This window comes from Equus caballus, chromosome 23 (assembly GCF_041296265.1).
Source record: "Equus caballus isolate H_3958 breed thoroughbred chromosome 23, TB-T2T, whole genome shotgun sequence".
Lineage (NCBI taxonomy): Eukaryota > Metazoa > Chordata > Mammalia > Perissodactyla > Equidae > Equus > Equus caballus.
In genome coordinates, this window is record NC_091706.1 from 33258006 (window position 1) to 33274824 (window position 16819).

General features: G+C 39.8%; 1 protein-coding gene and 1 non-coding gene across 17 annotated transcripts in view; both read left to right on the plus strand.

Annotated features, from left to right (window-relative positions):
- Window positions 1-16819, plus strand: part of TRPM3 (transient receptor potential cation channel subfamily M member 3) — a 502456-nt gene that overhangs the window by 283594 nt on the left and 202043 nt on the right. For 7 of the 16 annotated variants that reach the window (XM_070248626.1, XM_070248627.1, XM_070248632.1 and 4 more), the window contains exon 7: window positions 11564-11638. The exons of the other annotated variants lie outside the window; for them this stretch is intronic. In XM_070248626.1, the coding sequence (XP_070104727.1) occupies window positions 11564-11638 (75 nt within the window). The remainder of the gene's footprint in view (window positions 1-11563; window positions 11639-16819) is intronic. 16 annotated transcript variants of the gene reach the window in all.
- MIR204B-2 (microRNA mir-204b-2) lies at window positions 12400-12467 on the plus strand. Its single transcript, NR_032990.1, has one exon. It is a non-coding gene; the product is annotated as a microRNA mir-204b-2 (primary transcript).

The following is a 16819-nucleotide window of genomic DNA, read 5'->3' on the forward strand; positions in this document are numbered from 1 at the left end:
AGGAACTGAATCTGGGCACTGAAGCAGAGCACGTTGAACTTAACCACTAGGCTACTGGGGCTGGCCCCATTTTTATTGTTTAAAAATTTCAAAAAAAAACCCCCCAAATTAGAAAATATCATAATAACCCACTGTATCCTCACACAGCCTCTACATATAGCAGCCCACAGCCACTCTTGTTTTTCTCTATATCTACCCACGTAAATCCTCCTCTGGATAATTTTGAAGGAAATCCAGACAGCATGTCATTTCATCCATAAATATTTCAGTACCAAAGCATTTTTTTAAACTTATGTTGGCCACACATAGGGTAGATTTTAAAAGTATTTCCCCAATTCAGTAGCAACATAGAGGCTAATATTGATTCAAGAATTCTTTAACAATTCTTTCCAATACTAATAACTAGGAACTACACTATTCCATGCTAAAATTCATCTAAAAGTTTGATAATCATGTTTTCTAGTCCCAAGTTTTACTCTTAGCTGGCCAGAAAACATTTAAAACAAATATTACATTGGAAGTTTACAGAAGATTAGAAAACTCCTCAGCAACTGTGGCTTTCTTTTAAGAGTTTGAAAGGAAGAACATAACATTTGGGAGAAGAGGATGCTTTGCCTATTGCTGGTGGTATAAGCTGAAAGTGGCAGGAGACCTGAGAGTTCAGATGGTCCTGGCTGTGTGACCTTGGGCAAGTTACTGTATTTCTCTCAGACTTTGTTTCTGCATCTGTGAACCCAGGAGAGTAATTCCCCACAGTGTGGTGATTAAATGAATCTAAATATGACAGGATTCTGCAAGGTGGCAGTTCAGGAACATTGGTTGCCTTCCTGCCTGCTCAGTGGTACAGCGGTCCCCCAGTGGGAAACCATGTCCCTTGTTTATATAGCCCAGCTGCCGTAGGTTCCCAGCCTGAGACCCAGACCCTCTCCTTTGAAGCCTATTGAAGTCCAGGGTGTTCATCAGAGTATCTTTACCACAGTTGAACCTGGCTCTGCTTGTGAAGGAGAAGCCAGGTATCCCTGTAATCACAGAAAGGATCCAAAGGGAAAACTGACGCTCAAAATTACGTCCTGGCACATATGATCAAGCCTCTGTTAACGTTACTTGTTAAGAGTAATTGACTTAAATTCTTGGTCATTATAGCAATAACTAGAAAACTCTTTTTTTCCCCTACATTGTTGAAAATATATTCTAAACTGTAGTTGTTCCTCCTGCCCAAGTAAACAGAGTGTAATGGAGAAAATTTAATCTTTCTTTAGAGATTCAAGCTATTTCAGTGTCTTGGAGAATTCCTCACGAATGACAGCTAGGATTGTGAAGGACTCCACTTGGCGGAGGGATCAGAACTTGTGCTAAATGTGGATTGGCCCAGAATATATCTTAAAGTTTAGATTCGGGCCACTATCAGCTTTTCTTCTTGTAATTTACCATTTTTTCCAGAAAGGAGATTGAAGGAAAAGGACAGGAGTCTAGCTCTCTTTGGGCTCTATTTGATTAGCATATCACTCCTTTGTGTTTGAATTTTATTTTAGGTTTGGTTGAATGCAAAGTTTTATTTAGATTGCATATCTAATTATATTATGAACATTACCTTTGGTTGTAGGAAATTTCATGACTGAGGCTAGAATTTTCAGACTTTGTCACCTCCCTTCCATATAGTGAAATCTACATCAGACTCACTCCAGTCCACGGGATTATTTCCCTATGGCAGTCATTCTAGATACACGTATTTTGTGATATTAATTGATGGGGGTGTCTGGGTTGGTTTAGATTTCCATAACCAGTGCCTTTGTTATTGTCAGGGTTTGCGTGAAAGAGAATTTGATGCTCTGCTCTTTCTATGCCCCAGAGTAATGACTGACATTTGTGTGTGGTTCCTCTGATGAAGCCACCAAGAGTACTTTTCTCTAAAGCAGCAGATTAAAATGGGCTTAGCTTGGCATTTCTAAGTAAAGAAGCAGCAGAAATCATTGCAGAATTCATAAAACATAATCAAATTTGGTATTTGAGGATATTGCTATTTAGAATTCTCTGGAAAAAAATATGTTTTATTATGCAGTCCCTAAGCCAACACACCAATTCATATATGAGTATGTGCTTACTCACACAAACTAACAAAATTAATAATGATAATAATATCTCCCAGTAGTACAGAATCTCATTCCTGAGATTAAGTTATGCTTTATTGTGGGAACAAATATTTCCCCTTTCCACTGATTTGTATGATATATGAGCCACATGAATGTACTAATGCACAGAGTAAGGCAACATTGGCAAAGTCTAGTTGGTTACAGGAGATTTTATTTTTAGAAGCTCATCTCTGTGAGGTGACACACACCAATTTAAAGCACTCTGTTTCAGTGAAATTCCCATAATCAGAAAGAAGTACTCATGACTGCATCATTTGTATCCTAGATCCTTTACCACCATTTTTCAGTGGTGATTCTAAAACATGGCTTCATAGTTCTCAACTAGGTGACACTACCTTCCCAAGGAGGCATTTAAAAATATCAAGAGGATTTAGGGTTGGCACAGTTTCTGGTGCTCCTGAATGGCATGGGAGAGGGGCAGGAATGTTAATATTCTACCATTTTCAGGACAGTTTCACATGAGGAATTGCCTGGCCCAAATGCCAATCACATCCCCAGTGTGTTTCCTTGAGTTTTCTTTTTCTTTTCTTCAAATATTTCCAACAGCCCACACCTGATTCAGCAGGGCACAGCGTTCCAAGACACTCTATCCTCAGTTAAAGGCATTTGTAGAAGCAGGAGCAATAGTAAGCCAGTGGTGAGATTCAAAATATTTAACGACCTGTGAAGACTTTGGTACCCTAAATCCACAGCACAGGCTGGATGTCAGCCCTGGTATCTCCTTCACATCCTGATGTCACTTGCTGTTGTGAAGTCCTTCGTTATATCTGACTTCATTTGCTCTGAATCTGTTCTCTCCTGGGCAAGGACCAAAGTCATCGTCTAGGCTAGAGCTCTCAGCATACTTGAAAACTGTAAATGGACTTGAATTGCCCTTTCTGCCACAATGGCTGTAAGGAAGCTGTTTTTCATTTGAAGAGACACACCGACCTGCTTAACAGGCAGAACTGACTCATGGAGTAAATCAGATCAGAATTTCCAATTCGGCAGGACCCGCTCTGAGCACCACTGCCTTATAGTTTCAGGCTCAGTGACTCCAGAAATGTGCTCAACCCTGGGAGCTCTTCTGTCAGTTCTTGATGCTCAAAGAGATCCCACCGTCCACAGTTATTAGCTGATTTGGGGGTCCATGCGGAGGCCCAGAAATGCAGTTGCTTTACCTGTAGGCCCCTGGAGAGCCTACTCACTAGAGCTCATTGCCCAGAAAATATTTTAATAAATCAAAGTTCTAGTAGAATAAAGAGCTCGAAATAGACTACAAAGAGAACTCTAATTTTTAATCTATAAATTACTGAGAATTATGTAGGAAATAAGGGAGCAGGGCAGTAATAAATCTTGAGATGAATGAATAAATTCATGAAATAAAACACTATGAAGCAGTGCTTTTAAAAATTCACACTCCACTTCAGGTACAAGTCGTTTCTCTGGGCTGTGTAGATTCCTTATACATATTAGTATTTTTCTATTGTTAAATTATGAAGCCAACTTACCCTGAAAATTTGACATAGATTATCTAAAGAGTACCATGAGATCCTTAATAGATTTGCCAACCTCTCTGATACCAAAACTAATGTTAATGCCGTGCGTAGTAGGCGTTCAATAAAGAGTTGTCAGTTGAGGATAAATATATTTAAGAGATTTAATTGACCCAGTCATATTATTATGAGAAATGTGTGAATTTAGAGTTTCAAAAAAATTCCAAAAGCTTTAGCAATGGCAACATCATTGAAATAGTGTACAGCTTCCCAGGAGGCAATTTTAAAGGATTGCGGTCATTTATATATAAATAAATTGTAAATCATAAATACGACATAAATTACTTATTTTTATTCTTATTGTGATTGTTGTCAGTCTCATTTCTTTGTCTGTATATCAAATACAGAGAGGCCAAGCCCGAAGTGGTCAAGAATAGCACAGAGAGGGAGGCAGATGGCAAAGGGAAGATAGAAAGTATGAGTTACTAATGAGAATTTTCTTTGGAGAGGTTTCCATTTTGGTGTAAGTTTGATATCCATACAGGAAGAGATTAGAGTTGGCATGAGACCATCAGGTCCCTTGCCCGTGGTTGACATTGCAAACCTAGCCTGATGCTTTTCCCCACTGAGCCTTGATACAGCTTAGAAGCATTTTGCATTAGTTAGGACACAGGTTCTGCTGCTGTGACAAAGACTCAAAACAATGGATGCCTAAATGAGACAGCAGTTTATTCCTTATGCGTATGTTACTCTGAGCATGAGTCCAGATCTGATGTGGTGGGGTGGCCTCAGAGTGCTGAGGACTCAGATTCCTTCTTTCTGTTGCTCTGACCATCCCCCTTTTCATGGTTCATGGGAGCTCCCCATCACATCTATATTCTAGCCAGAGGCATCAGGGAAAAAGAGCTAGGGAAAGGCATAAGCCTTCCCTTTAAAGGCATAGTGAGGAAGCATGATTTTGGCTTACACCCTGTGTGCCAATATTTGGTCACATAGTCCACACCTAGCTAAAAGGGGATTTGAAAATGTAGTCTTCATCCTGGGTGAACACATAGCCAGCTAAAATTCTGTCACTATGAAGGAAGGGAAGAATAGATATTAGGGGACAGCTGACTGTTTTTGTCACACCTTTTCAACATAGCAGTCTAGATGGTCATTAAGAATTGGCTAGAGTTGGCACATGAGTCTGGCATTCGTAAGTAAGCCACGCCTATGTGTTCCAATATGTTCATTGAAGAACCCTGCCCGTCAAATCACTCCTATAGCATATGCTTCATATCTTGCCCTTTCACGCTTCACCTGAGAGCTTTTAGTGGTACGTAGTTGAAGAGTCTTGCACTGCTCTGATAATTGCAGTTTCCACTTGAAATCAAATTGAGACAAGCTGCCTAAAATTATATGAATAATTTTAGACCATCCTGGTTTAAATTTTTAAGTTAATTAACTCAAACAAATCCCCATAGCGTCAAGATAATTGCATATGCCATGCTCTGCACAATGCATGGGCCTTCCATAATGGATCCTTGGCCACATATTTTGTTGCACATCATTTGGTAACATTTTAAATCCCAAAATATTAAAAATAAATAGGCAGATTCTGTGTTTCTATGTCACTGAACTCTTGATATTAATGTTGCAAAGATGAATCCTGGAAAATAATTCTCACATGACCTACACAAGACTGTCATCTTGGTAACAGCAGTAGAATGGAGATTGGTCGGCCTCTCAGATCCATGAGGATCTGAGGAGGATTTCCTGAGGAGGAAAGGTTGCAACTGGGTCTTGGCCCTGTTGGGGAAAAAGGACAAGAGACTGTCTTAGGGAATAAGAGCAACCTATTCTCCAACTCTGTTGAGAAAACGTTTGAGGAGACCCGATGAGCAGATGAGTCTGTGAGGGATTTAATTCAATTTGACATTCCTACATTTTAATAACCCCTAGGTGATAACTAATAATTTAGCAAGATTCAGTTGAAGGGCTCTGGAAACCTTCTGAATGCCAGTAAGTATGTAATTGAGAGTATTTGCTGACACTGACAGTTATAAAAGATTAATTAGTAGAGCTTCTCTTAGTAATTGGTGAATTGCGTCACCTTGTTTTAGAGACCGAGATACACTAGGCACTAGTGACCCAACCCTAGTTAGTTTTCCTTTTGATTTTAGCTTGTGTTATTCGATAAAAACTAAAAGGTAGAGCTACAGCCAGTTGGGTGTTCTTTCCATCTTGATAGGTGAATAAAGCCTGGGAGAATCTATTGTCTTACAGATTTAATGAAACCACAGGCTAGTGCTTTGGAAATAAGCCTCGCCTTTCCCCTCTGGATCCTCTACATGCAGAACAGTTTCTCTGCCTTGTTTCTGCTTTTCCCTTCACCTTTTTAGAATACCAAACTCAGAGCTGTTGTGACTTTCCATTCACACAAGCTAAGTTTCTGTAGAAAATAGATTCAATGTCTAGAAACCCCATTAGAAAATACTAGAAACAAATCAAAAAAACAAATGACAAAGCAAAGTAAATATTTGCAACCGTGACAAAGGCCTAATTTCCATAAAAAGCAAAGGGAAGCCACAAATCAGAAAGAAAAATGGGAAAAACTCTGTAGGAAAATGGGCAAAATATATCAAGAGGAAAATCATAGGGAAGAAAATATAAATGCTCAACCTCACTCATAATTAAAGAAATGAAAATTAAGACAGCAATGAAATGTTTTTTAACCTATCAAATGGGTGAAAACCAAAGTTTAAAAACACCTAGGGTCCATAAATGTATATGGAAATATGTACTCATACATTTTGTTGGGTGTTCAAATATGGGCAACCTTATTTGGAAGACAATTAAGCGACCCCTATTAAATTTTAAATGTGCATAGCCTTTGGCCCTGTAATTTTACTTCTAGGAATTTAATCAATGCATGGTTATTGTAATATTGTTCACAGTAATAAAAATGGAAATACCTAGAAATTCGCCAATAAGTGACTAATTAAACAAATTATATATAGACATACTGTGAAATACTAGGAAATTATTATGAATAATGCAGTAGCTCCGTTTAGGCTTATATGGAAAGATATCCAAGGGAGTTTTTTTCTCTTTTCTTAAGTTAAAAGCCTGCTGTACAAGCATGCAACTACAAGTTTATAATCACATTTATGTTTCTTTAAAATATATATATATACTCATAAAATATCTGAAAGGATATAGATGAACAATTACTAGTTACAACTTCTAGGGAGTGAGACGAGGTGGGAGAGGTAAGAAGAGAACTGACATTTTTCACTCTCACAGTCATCCACCCTTACCCATGGCAGATATGTCCCAAGACCCCCAGTGGATGCCTGAAACCATGGATAGTACTGAACCCCATATATACTCTGTTTTTTCCTATACATACTTACCTGTGTTAAATTTTAACTTATAAATTGGCACAGTGAGAGCTTAATAATATCTGATAATGAAATAGAACAATTATAACAATATACTGTAATAAAAGTTACCATAGATCTTAGCAGCCTTTGTGGCCAATTTCTTTTCTTTCCTTATTAAGTTGAGAACTTTCATCTTTTCACTTAAAAGAAGCCCTTTATGGCTTCTCTTTGGCATACCTGAAGTGCCAGCATCATGACTCTTGTACTTTGGGGCCATTATTAAGTAAAATAAGAGTTACTTGAACACAAGCTCTGCAATACTGAGACAGTCCCTCTGATAACCAAGACAGCTACTAAGTGACTAATGGGTGGGTAGCGTACACAGCATGAATACTTTGGACAAAGGGATAATTCACAGGATGGAGTAGGAGGGTGCAAGATTTCATCACACTGCTCAGAACAGCATGCAATTTAAAACTTATGAATGGTTTATTTCTGGAATTTTCCATGTAATATTTTCAGATTGCAGTTGATCGTGAGTAACTGAAACTGTGGATAAGGGGGGACTACTGTATACCTTTTAAAAACTTCTCAATGTTGTTTTTTTACAATGAGCAAATAATAGCTTGTACAGTAGAAAGGAAGGAAGGAAGAGAAAGAGAGAGATGGAGGGAGGGAGGAAGGGAGGAGGGGAGGGAGGGAGGAAGGGAGGAAGGAAAGAAGGAACAAAGAAGGGAAGGAGGGAGGGAGGAAACCTTTGGAAGTAGTCAACCTATCCACGTAATGTAGGAGTTTGGTGTCTTCCTCCCTCAAGTGTATGTATATCATTCTTACCCAGAAGGTAAGAAGCCAGTGCAGCTGTGTTTGTTACATCTTGTTTTCTCTTGCTCGCTCAATCTCCTGGCAATCCTCTGCTCTTTCGAAGACAAAAGGAAAGAGTCAAGTCAGGAAACCTAAGGGAGAGGCTAGTTAGATCCTGGTAACCTAAGGACATATTGTAAAGAATAATATTCTCAAATCATATATAAAGGATATGTATAAAAATTATGAGACCAATGTAGCAGGTTTGATGCTCACATTGGATAATGGCTGAAATCAGAACTAGAACTATCTTACCTATTTGGAGTTGGTGAATGACAAAACAGCCTAAATTTATTTCCATTCCTTAGCCATAACTACATATTCTGTTATAATGGGGCTACTGAAAATGCTCCACTTTTATATCCCTACCATGAGTACAATCTAGTAGAACTAGAATTGTTCATTTTTCCCTTTGTCATGCTCCTGGGCATGCCAAAGTCCACTTCCCCTCTCCCTAGGTCCTACTCCCTGCAATGAAGCTGGCTCGTTCAATGGCTGTTTCATGTTGAAAATTGTCTGTATGCTCACAGTGGAAAAAATGGCTGCCACTACATTCTTTACTCCACTAAACCATATAGAGCCAAAATACACATCAAAAGTTCTTCAGCTTTTCAAAATATGGCAAAAATGAGAACTTGATATGTCACTTAAAATAAAGTGACTGCTGTTTCTGTTGTATTTTCCCTTGACAGTACTTCTATTGCTCTACCAGTATTTGCTTGTGTGCCTGCAATATACAAAGCACCACAGGGGTTGCAAGATAAATAAGGCATAGCTGTGCACTTGAAGAACTTAGAGTTTACCAATAAGTTCACAGTAACTAGTGTTTATTGAGGGCTATTCCAAACACTTTACAAAAAATAACTGATTTAATCCTTAGAACAACCGTATGAAGTGGAGACCAATATTATTCCCATTGACCAATAAGAAAACTAAAGCACCATGAGCTCAAGTAATAGGTCCAAGGTCAGACTGCTAGGAAGTGGCAGCTCATGTCCATGCCCCAACCACTGTGCTCTCCAGCCTCTCAGGATGCAAAGAGCTGCATTATAAGGCAGTCAAATGCCCTTGAATGATACAAAGTACAACAGGAATTCAGAGAGCATTTCTGGATGGAATGTTCATCGGGCTACGTGGCAGAGGTAATTGAAAGTAAGAATTTGATAGGTGGAATATAGGCAAGGGACTACAAACCATGCAGATGACAGCTTTCAACATCCAGAAATTTAGTGCACAGCATGTGGTCTAATTAAATTCATTTTCATTTTGCTTGTAGTAAATTGTTTATCCTATCTGCATAAGCAAAATTTCAGCTGCTAATAAAAATAAGGACGGCAAGTGAACTGGAGGTAGTTTTTTTAGGAAATAACGACAATCAAATTCCTAAGGAAAAGATGTATCTGTTTCATTGTTTCTCTTTTATCGACTCTCCTTAATAGAGTAATGTGAAGGCAAACTACAGAATACTATGAGAAATGGGACATTATTATGTAGCTATAGATATATATTTTATATATATATTATATACATGATATATATTATATAGATAGATAGATGTTATGTAGATATATAAAAATATCTATTTCATCTAGTTCATTGCCTTCATTTTCCAGATGGGAAAGTCCACTTGGAAAAGATCAAGTGTCTGCCTAAATTCATACAGTGAATTAATCGTCACGGCTTTTACCTGAACTTAGAATGCCACACTCCTAGTCTGCCGTTCTTTGCACAGCATAGTCACCACCTTAGTTTGGGAGGGACTTCTCATTCTATTTAACACCGCACCCGGGGAACTCAAATCAGAAAAGGTTCTCCATGCATCTGAGCAAGGAGCAAAAGCAGGGTACTCTCGGCATCAACTTCATTTGATGAAAAACCCTTTATTCTCCCATTTTTCTCCTTGAGATCATATTCTCCACTGTGTTCTGAAGGGTAGTTAAGGAAATATCTAGCCATTTAGGGTCACAATCAACAGACACCTGTTATCCAGACATTTTCATTTTTAACCATGCAACAAATCTGGCTGATCGTCACCAAAATGTCATTTTAACTTTTGTCCATTAGGGTTTTGGTAACCAGGGGGAAAAGGAAATAAACCGAAAATACCAGTGTGCTGTTCACTCTGCAGGGAAGATGAAGCTAAGCCAATCCTGTGCTGGGTTCATAAACAAATGCTTGTGCTGAATTTCCAGGAGGGTTTGTGGTGTTGTCTATTTGAGGCTTTGCTTGTAGTACTTAGCAAGCACTCTAGTTGTTGTACACTCATAGTTGTTGTAGACAGCCTGGGGAGGTGTGTGCTCCCAAGCTGAATTTATGTTCTCAGGAACATGCTAATTAGTAACTTTCTGGAAATATACAGTAGTTACCCTTGGCTTGTTATTTTGCAAACAATTAAGAATCCAGAGGAACTAACCCTTATATTTTGTGCTTTGAGGGATATTGCTTTGTGTTTTCCCCAGTGAGTACTTTCTTTTGAAAAGGCAGTTCTGCCAGGTTGTGGGCGCTGAGGAATTACCAAGTGATGTTCCTTGAAAAACGGGCTGAGACCCTACTATGCCATTCTTCAACCAGCTTCTCCCTCCCAACCACCAGCTCCCAACAATTGCCACAAGTTGAGGCTGCTCTGGAAGTCTGGCTTGATCCTAGGAAGCTAGGGCCAGAAGACCTAACTTGAGGATCTTAGTAGGGGCCCTCCAAAAATGTTGTTTCTACGGAAGGAACAAAAAGGGGCAGCAGCAGAGATCCTCCTCTGCTCATGGAATTCTCCTCTGAGGCCTGGACTTGAAATGAGATACAGCCTGAGTCATCTCTCCCAAAGCTAGCTTGCTTAGTAAGTTAAGAACTCCAGAGACATGATCTTACCATTAAATTTATCTCCTAGTTTGGGATAGAATAGCCAAATTAGTAGGAAATCTATTATAATGAAATGTCTTTGATGACGTTTATGAAGATAGATTGATAGATTCATACATATGTAGAAAGAAAGAGATATATGATCTATATGACAGACAGATAGAGATCTAATCTATATAACTCTATCTACTATGTATCTAATTAGTCATTTTTCTTGGCCAATGAGAGAAGGAGAAGAGAGGGAAATGTGGGGATCTCTTCAGTAAATAATACTTCTCACACTGAGAGACATATTGGCATTGCCTTCAATTCCTCTTTAAAAAGAAGAAGAATTAAGTAGATTAGCCTCTGAAAATGTACTTCTTTTAGTAGCTAACCACCTAAGAACAGGACACATATCTCCAAAAATCAGAAAAATGTTTTAAAAAGAGGGAGGAATCCGGTTAGTCTGGGAAGACAGAGAATTGAAAGATTCATAATTATTATTATTAATATAAAGACAGCTAACATTTCTTGAGGATTTACTAAGTGCTAAGCATTGTTTACCGGCACTTAACATGGAGTAACTCATTTAACCCTTTCACCACCACAGCCATTATCTAGTCTGAATTGCAATAATGAAGGATATTTCCTCCAGCAAAGGGGATGCTGATTTTAAGGACCTGTTTAATTGAAGGAGTGTTGAGACAAGATAGAGCTGGCACGGAAGAGCTGTTGGATGCTTTGCCTAAGTCTCAATGCGCACCTTGGGTTGCCATCACATGTATAAATTTATATAAATTGGATCATCAGTCTGCTTTAATAAATGTGTATCCGACCATTGGGTTGTAGAAATTTCAAAGATTTTATTTTTTGACAGGATGCCTGCCGTTTTTCTCTCTTGACTCCCGCTTGTTTTATTCATTTTGGGGTAGTTGCCAATTAGACCCAATTGGTAAGTATAATTAATGGACAACATGAATTGCGTCTTAAACCCCAACCAAGAAAATTAACCATAGAAGCATTCGTTTCCTTTAAAAATTCCTAACACTACCCCTCCTTCTGACTGTTGTTTATCTCCATCTCTTCTAAGACATCCAACCACATCAGAGATTAGTTACTCCCTATTATTCATCATCCTAAAATACCTCATAAAACAGGAAGGAGGGAAATAAGCATTTATTGAGATACTCGTATGTTCCAGGCACTATGCTAGGCACTGTCTCTTTTAATACTTACAGAAATCCTTCAAGGTAGGAATTACTATCTTCCTTTTTTATAGTTGACGAAACAGCATCTCAGAATAGTTCAGCCCTTGTCTTAAGTCCAGTTAGTGGCATGACCACGTGCAAACCTAAGCTAATATGATTCCAAAAACCTTGTTCTTTTCACCCCACATAGGGAAGCATGATTTCATTAAAAAAGAGACTCCTCTAAAACTTTGTGACCTTGGAGGATTTGGAGGTCATTATTTCATTCAACAATTATTTGAACACAAACTCTATGCCAGACATAGGTTGAGTATTGGTTCGATTGGAATTAGTCATTGGCAGAACTTTGGGCAGAGGATGGTGGTTAGTGGCAAGATGGTGGAGGTCACAGGAGCAACATGAGGAGGAAGTAGGACGGGGTGATGACGTGGAGGGTGGGGATGGGGAGAAACAGAGGAGCTCCTGATCGTGTCCCTGTGGCTACAGTCTTTCTTCATGTGACTCGTGGACTTCCCTTTGTCATCCTATGCCTGAGAATATATGAAGGAGGCTGGGAAGGCAAAGGGACGTTCAATTGTCATCACTGGCATCTTTTTTGATCATTGCACCATCATCAAATATGTTGGGGTAACCATGACATGAAATTTTCCATCATTGAGCCTATAAATGTTCCATGAAATAGATAACAACTCTACAAGTTGAAGGTCTTAGCAGAACTTAATCCAGGGAGCCCAGAAAGTAGGAAGCGGTGAAGTTATACTCTCAAAGACCAACAGCCCTGGGTTCAAACCACATGACTTGAAAAGGAAGTAACACTTCCTCCAGCAAGTTACATATGTATCAGGAACATCTCATTGCCTTCTATGGACGATCTAACCCATTCAGCCCAATCATTCAGACTTTCTACCACCTGTAGTCTCAACCAATCAAGTAAAAGACCATCCAAATTGCAAATACCAAATTCATGATCAATTGACTTTGGACTGTAATGACTTGCTATTTTTCAGATGCTCTCAGCTGAACGTGTTGTTCAAAGTTTTTTCTGCCTTTTAAAGAATTTTTCCTCTGAAGAATAGGTTGTGTGAAGAAGACTGCACAGTTTAAACATCTGCCCTCTCTTAATCTTATGAATTAGCTTGGCACAAGTTGGCTGTGCCGCTGAAATGCTTCTCATGCTTGTTAATGAAAAGCCACATTGTCAATCAAGATAATAATGGAGTCAAAAGAAAAACGTTGGAAGGGTAGAACACATTTTAGCAAAACCTGTTTCTTGGCGTTTGCCTGTCTTGTTTATCTGACTTATTTGCCAATTCAAGCTAGGAGCTCTCTTTTTTTTAGGAGACAGCCTTTTCTGAGTTAGAATTACTCGTTCAGGGACTCGGACGGTTCCTGTAAACAAATGAGTCTGAACAGGGGAACTGTCTCCCATTTTGATAAGATCTTGTAGGTTCTTTTACATTCAGGGAAGAACGCTGAGATCTCCCATCACATTGGAAAGATTTGGGTTGCAAATATTTTCCTGGCATTTTGGTCTCAAAGTCAGCAAAGTTTACTGTCGCTGGTCAGATCTAATAGGTTCCTATCATGATAACATAGACCTTGACGGGACCCAGTCTCTTCCTTGTTCCACTTCTAACCAAAAGACCTGTATTGTTTCATCTGTTGTTTTTCTAACTTCTCCTCCTTCCATAATGCATTTGGACCTTATGTTCCACACATTCTAAGCTACTTGCAGTTTCCCTTGAATGACATACCCCATCGGATGTGGTTTAGTCCCATTTTGACACTTGCTGAAATTCCAACCTCTCCCCAACTCTCCTTTTTGACAAAAACCTACACTCCAAGTGGCAGATCGAAAATCTTCTCTTCTATGAAATCTTATCGGTAACCTCACACACATACACCCCACGATCCTCCTAGGCTCAATTTTCACCACATCCTTCATGTTCCCACAGCATTCTGTGTAAACATCTGTCTAGCACCACCTCTTTTGGTAGAGTGGTTATGTATCTACTTGCCTCCACTGCCCCCCATCCCCTGTAGATTGTGAGCTCCTTGTGAGCAGAGCCTGAGTCGTCTTCATTTTTGTCATCCTGCAAACCTAGCACAGTGCCTGGCACATGCAGGTAGGTGCTCAATAAATTTTTATTGTAAACAGTGATATTTGGTTTTCTGGCCTTATTTTTAGCTCTAGTTTCCAGCCTGACATGAAAATGAAATAGAGGAGTTTAGATATGAAAAGCTATACAGGAAGCACACATAGTCAAACAATAATACATAGAAAGACTCAGGGAGGATAAATGAATTGGAACAGGTACAGGCAAAGACCATCATGCATACTTCCAACTGTCATGGGCATGAAAGCATTTACTCTGAGAAATTTGACTGGGTTCCTGTTGAATCATGATTGTTGTTAAATCATTCCCATCTTAGGAATTTACAGAGTCTAAAAATATATTTTTTCATAGCAGCCAGGGCCATCATGGCTTCACTATTTCCATTTACACGGAAAAAGAAATAACTATTGATTTTTCCCCACTTAGTTAAAGTGATAACTGCCCATGGCTGCTTTTCAGTCCAGATTAGGATCAGCCATTCAGTGGAAATGCATAGCTAACTTTAGAAAGTCAGACAAACATAAAATAAATGGGAAAACTTGTGCTGATTGAGTACTTTTCTGCCATAATCAACAATTTCACAGTGGGATATATTTAGAGAAGATAAGGGATCTCATTCTCTAGGGAGGTCTTAAAAAAAAGTGGGCTGAGATTTAAATTTGCTTGAGATGGTGGGTAAGGCCAGGGAATTTGTCATAGATCCCTTCAAAGCCGCTTCCCAGGATTTAAAATAACTTGCCCATCCCTTCAAAACATTATTTGGATCATTTCAAGCCATTGAAACGAATAGATGTAAGAGTGAAATATAATTCACATAGGCTTGAAAAATGAGTAAGAAGTAGTGCTCCCAAGATGTCAGTAGTAAAGTTGTGATGGGTTTTTAACAGAATAAAAATCTTTTAACCTTGAACCCTCAGTTAAAGATCATTAACCCTTGAGGAAAATAGAGATGTTATGCCCTAATACTGGCCAAATAAGCAAAGAGCTGATTTTCTTTCTTCTTTTTTGGCATCCATAGCTGAAACCAATAAGCAGCGCTCTCCCTCATTGAACAGGCTGTCCCTGTTCTGCGAGGAAGCCAGATTACACAAGCTGTGCGGAGTTCCACATACCACAACCCTGCAGGCAGACACTGAGTCCTGAATCTCAGGCAGAGGAACCAACAGTTCTTGTTAGCTAATGAGCCTGGAGTCTCTGGGTCCACATGGGCTCTGTGGGCAATTCCTCCTGGAACGAGGCAGGTGCGCCTTTGCTCGAACAGGGGTGTGAGGACTGAAGAGTCAGCTTTTCTGGTCATCAGACAAGTCTGAGCTGAACCCATCCTCATTAGCAGCATTTCTTCCCCCCAGAGGGAGAAGACAGGAAGTGAATGCTGACTCTGGTGCACCTCAGAATTTATGATGAAATCATGGGGGATTCTGAAGGAAGCAGTGATTGAACATGGCGTGCACGGATCAGGAATTTGGGGAGAAGTGGAAAGTTTGCTTCACCCCTGTATTTCCATTCTTAGATTCTGTTTTCTTGGCATGCATGAAGCAAGATTTGTTTTGTTCTGTTGATTTATTTGTTTCCATTAGTCAAGTAATAAGAATTGTTGCAGTGAGTATGAACTATTGTTCATAAAGTTCGGTATGTGGCAAATGTCACATAATAAATATTTTCCTTAATTGAGATAAATCCAATTCCAAGCCCCCTTTCAATCTAGTTTTGGTAAATGAAATTTAATCCTTTTTTTTTCTTTTGGTGAGGAAGATTGGCCATAAATTAACATCTGTTGCCAATCTTCCTCTTTTAGCTTAAGGAAGATTGTTGCTGAGCTAACATCCGTGCCAGTCTTCCTTGATTTTGTATGTGGAACATTGCCAAGGCATGGTTTGATGAATGACGTGTTCATCTGCACCTGGGATCCAAACCTGGGAACCCCGGGCTGCCACCTGCAAACCCCGGGTTGCTGAAGCAAAGCGTGCAAACTTAACCATTACATCACTGGATTGGCCCCTAATCTTAATCTTTATTAGGTCTCTTTCTCTCTCCCCTCCCTCCTCTCTCCTTCTTCCTCTTCTCTCCCCTCATATTTCTCCCTCCCCTTACTCTCCTCTCTCTCTCTTCCTTTTCTTTCTTCTCCCTCTCCTTCCCTCCTCCATCTCTCTCTCTCTCTCCCCACCTGCCCCTCTTCTCTCCCCAATTACCTCCCTATCTTCCCTCTCTCTTTACCTCCACCTTCATGCTTACAGTGTACCTGGAGAATTGGAAAAGGGCCTCTTAACTTCCCTTAGCCAACGTTACCACTGATACAATCACTGCCCAAGCCTGCTTGGTCCCTCCCAGGCAGCAGGCTCTGGTGCTCCCGCACCTAGTGAAGCCGGTGGCATCTTTGCTGCAGCTGGCATGACTGATGCCCAGGTGCCCAGGGCTCAGCATCCCAAAATGCACTTTACAGCAGTCCCCCTCAGACCAGGTGCCTGTGCTAATCCCACCCTTACAGAGCTTACCTTTGAGTGGAAGGAGACAGAAAATAAGTCAATAAAATATACAGTGAATTGCAGAGAGATAAGTGCTAAGGAGAGAAATAAAGCAGAAAACGCACAGTGCAGGAAAGAGGCTGTTTTAAGCAGAGCGGAGAGAAGGCTTCCCAAGAAAGGGGACATTTGAGTACAGACTTGGAGGAAGTGAGGGAGCGTGCTTTGTGATATTTGGGGAAGACCATTTCTGGTGGAGGGAACAGCAATCACAAGGCACCGAGGCGAGAGTGTGGGCAACATGTTTGAAGACCATCAGGACGCCTGTGTGGCCCTGTGGAATGAACAA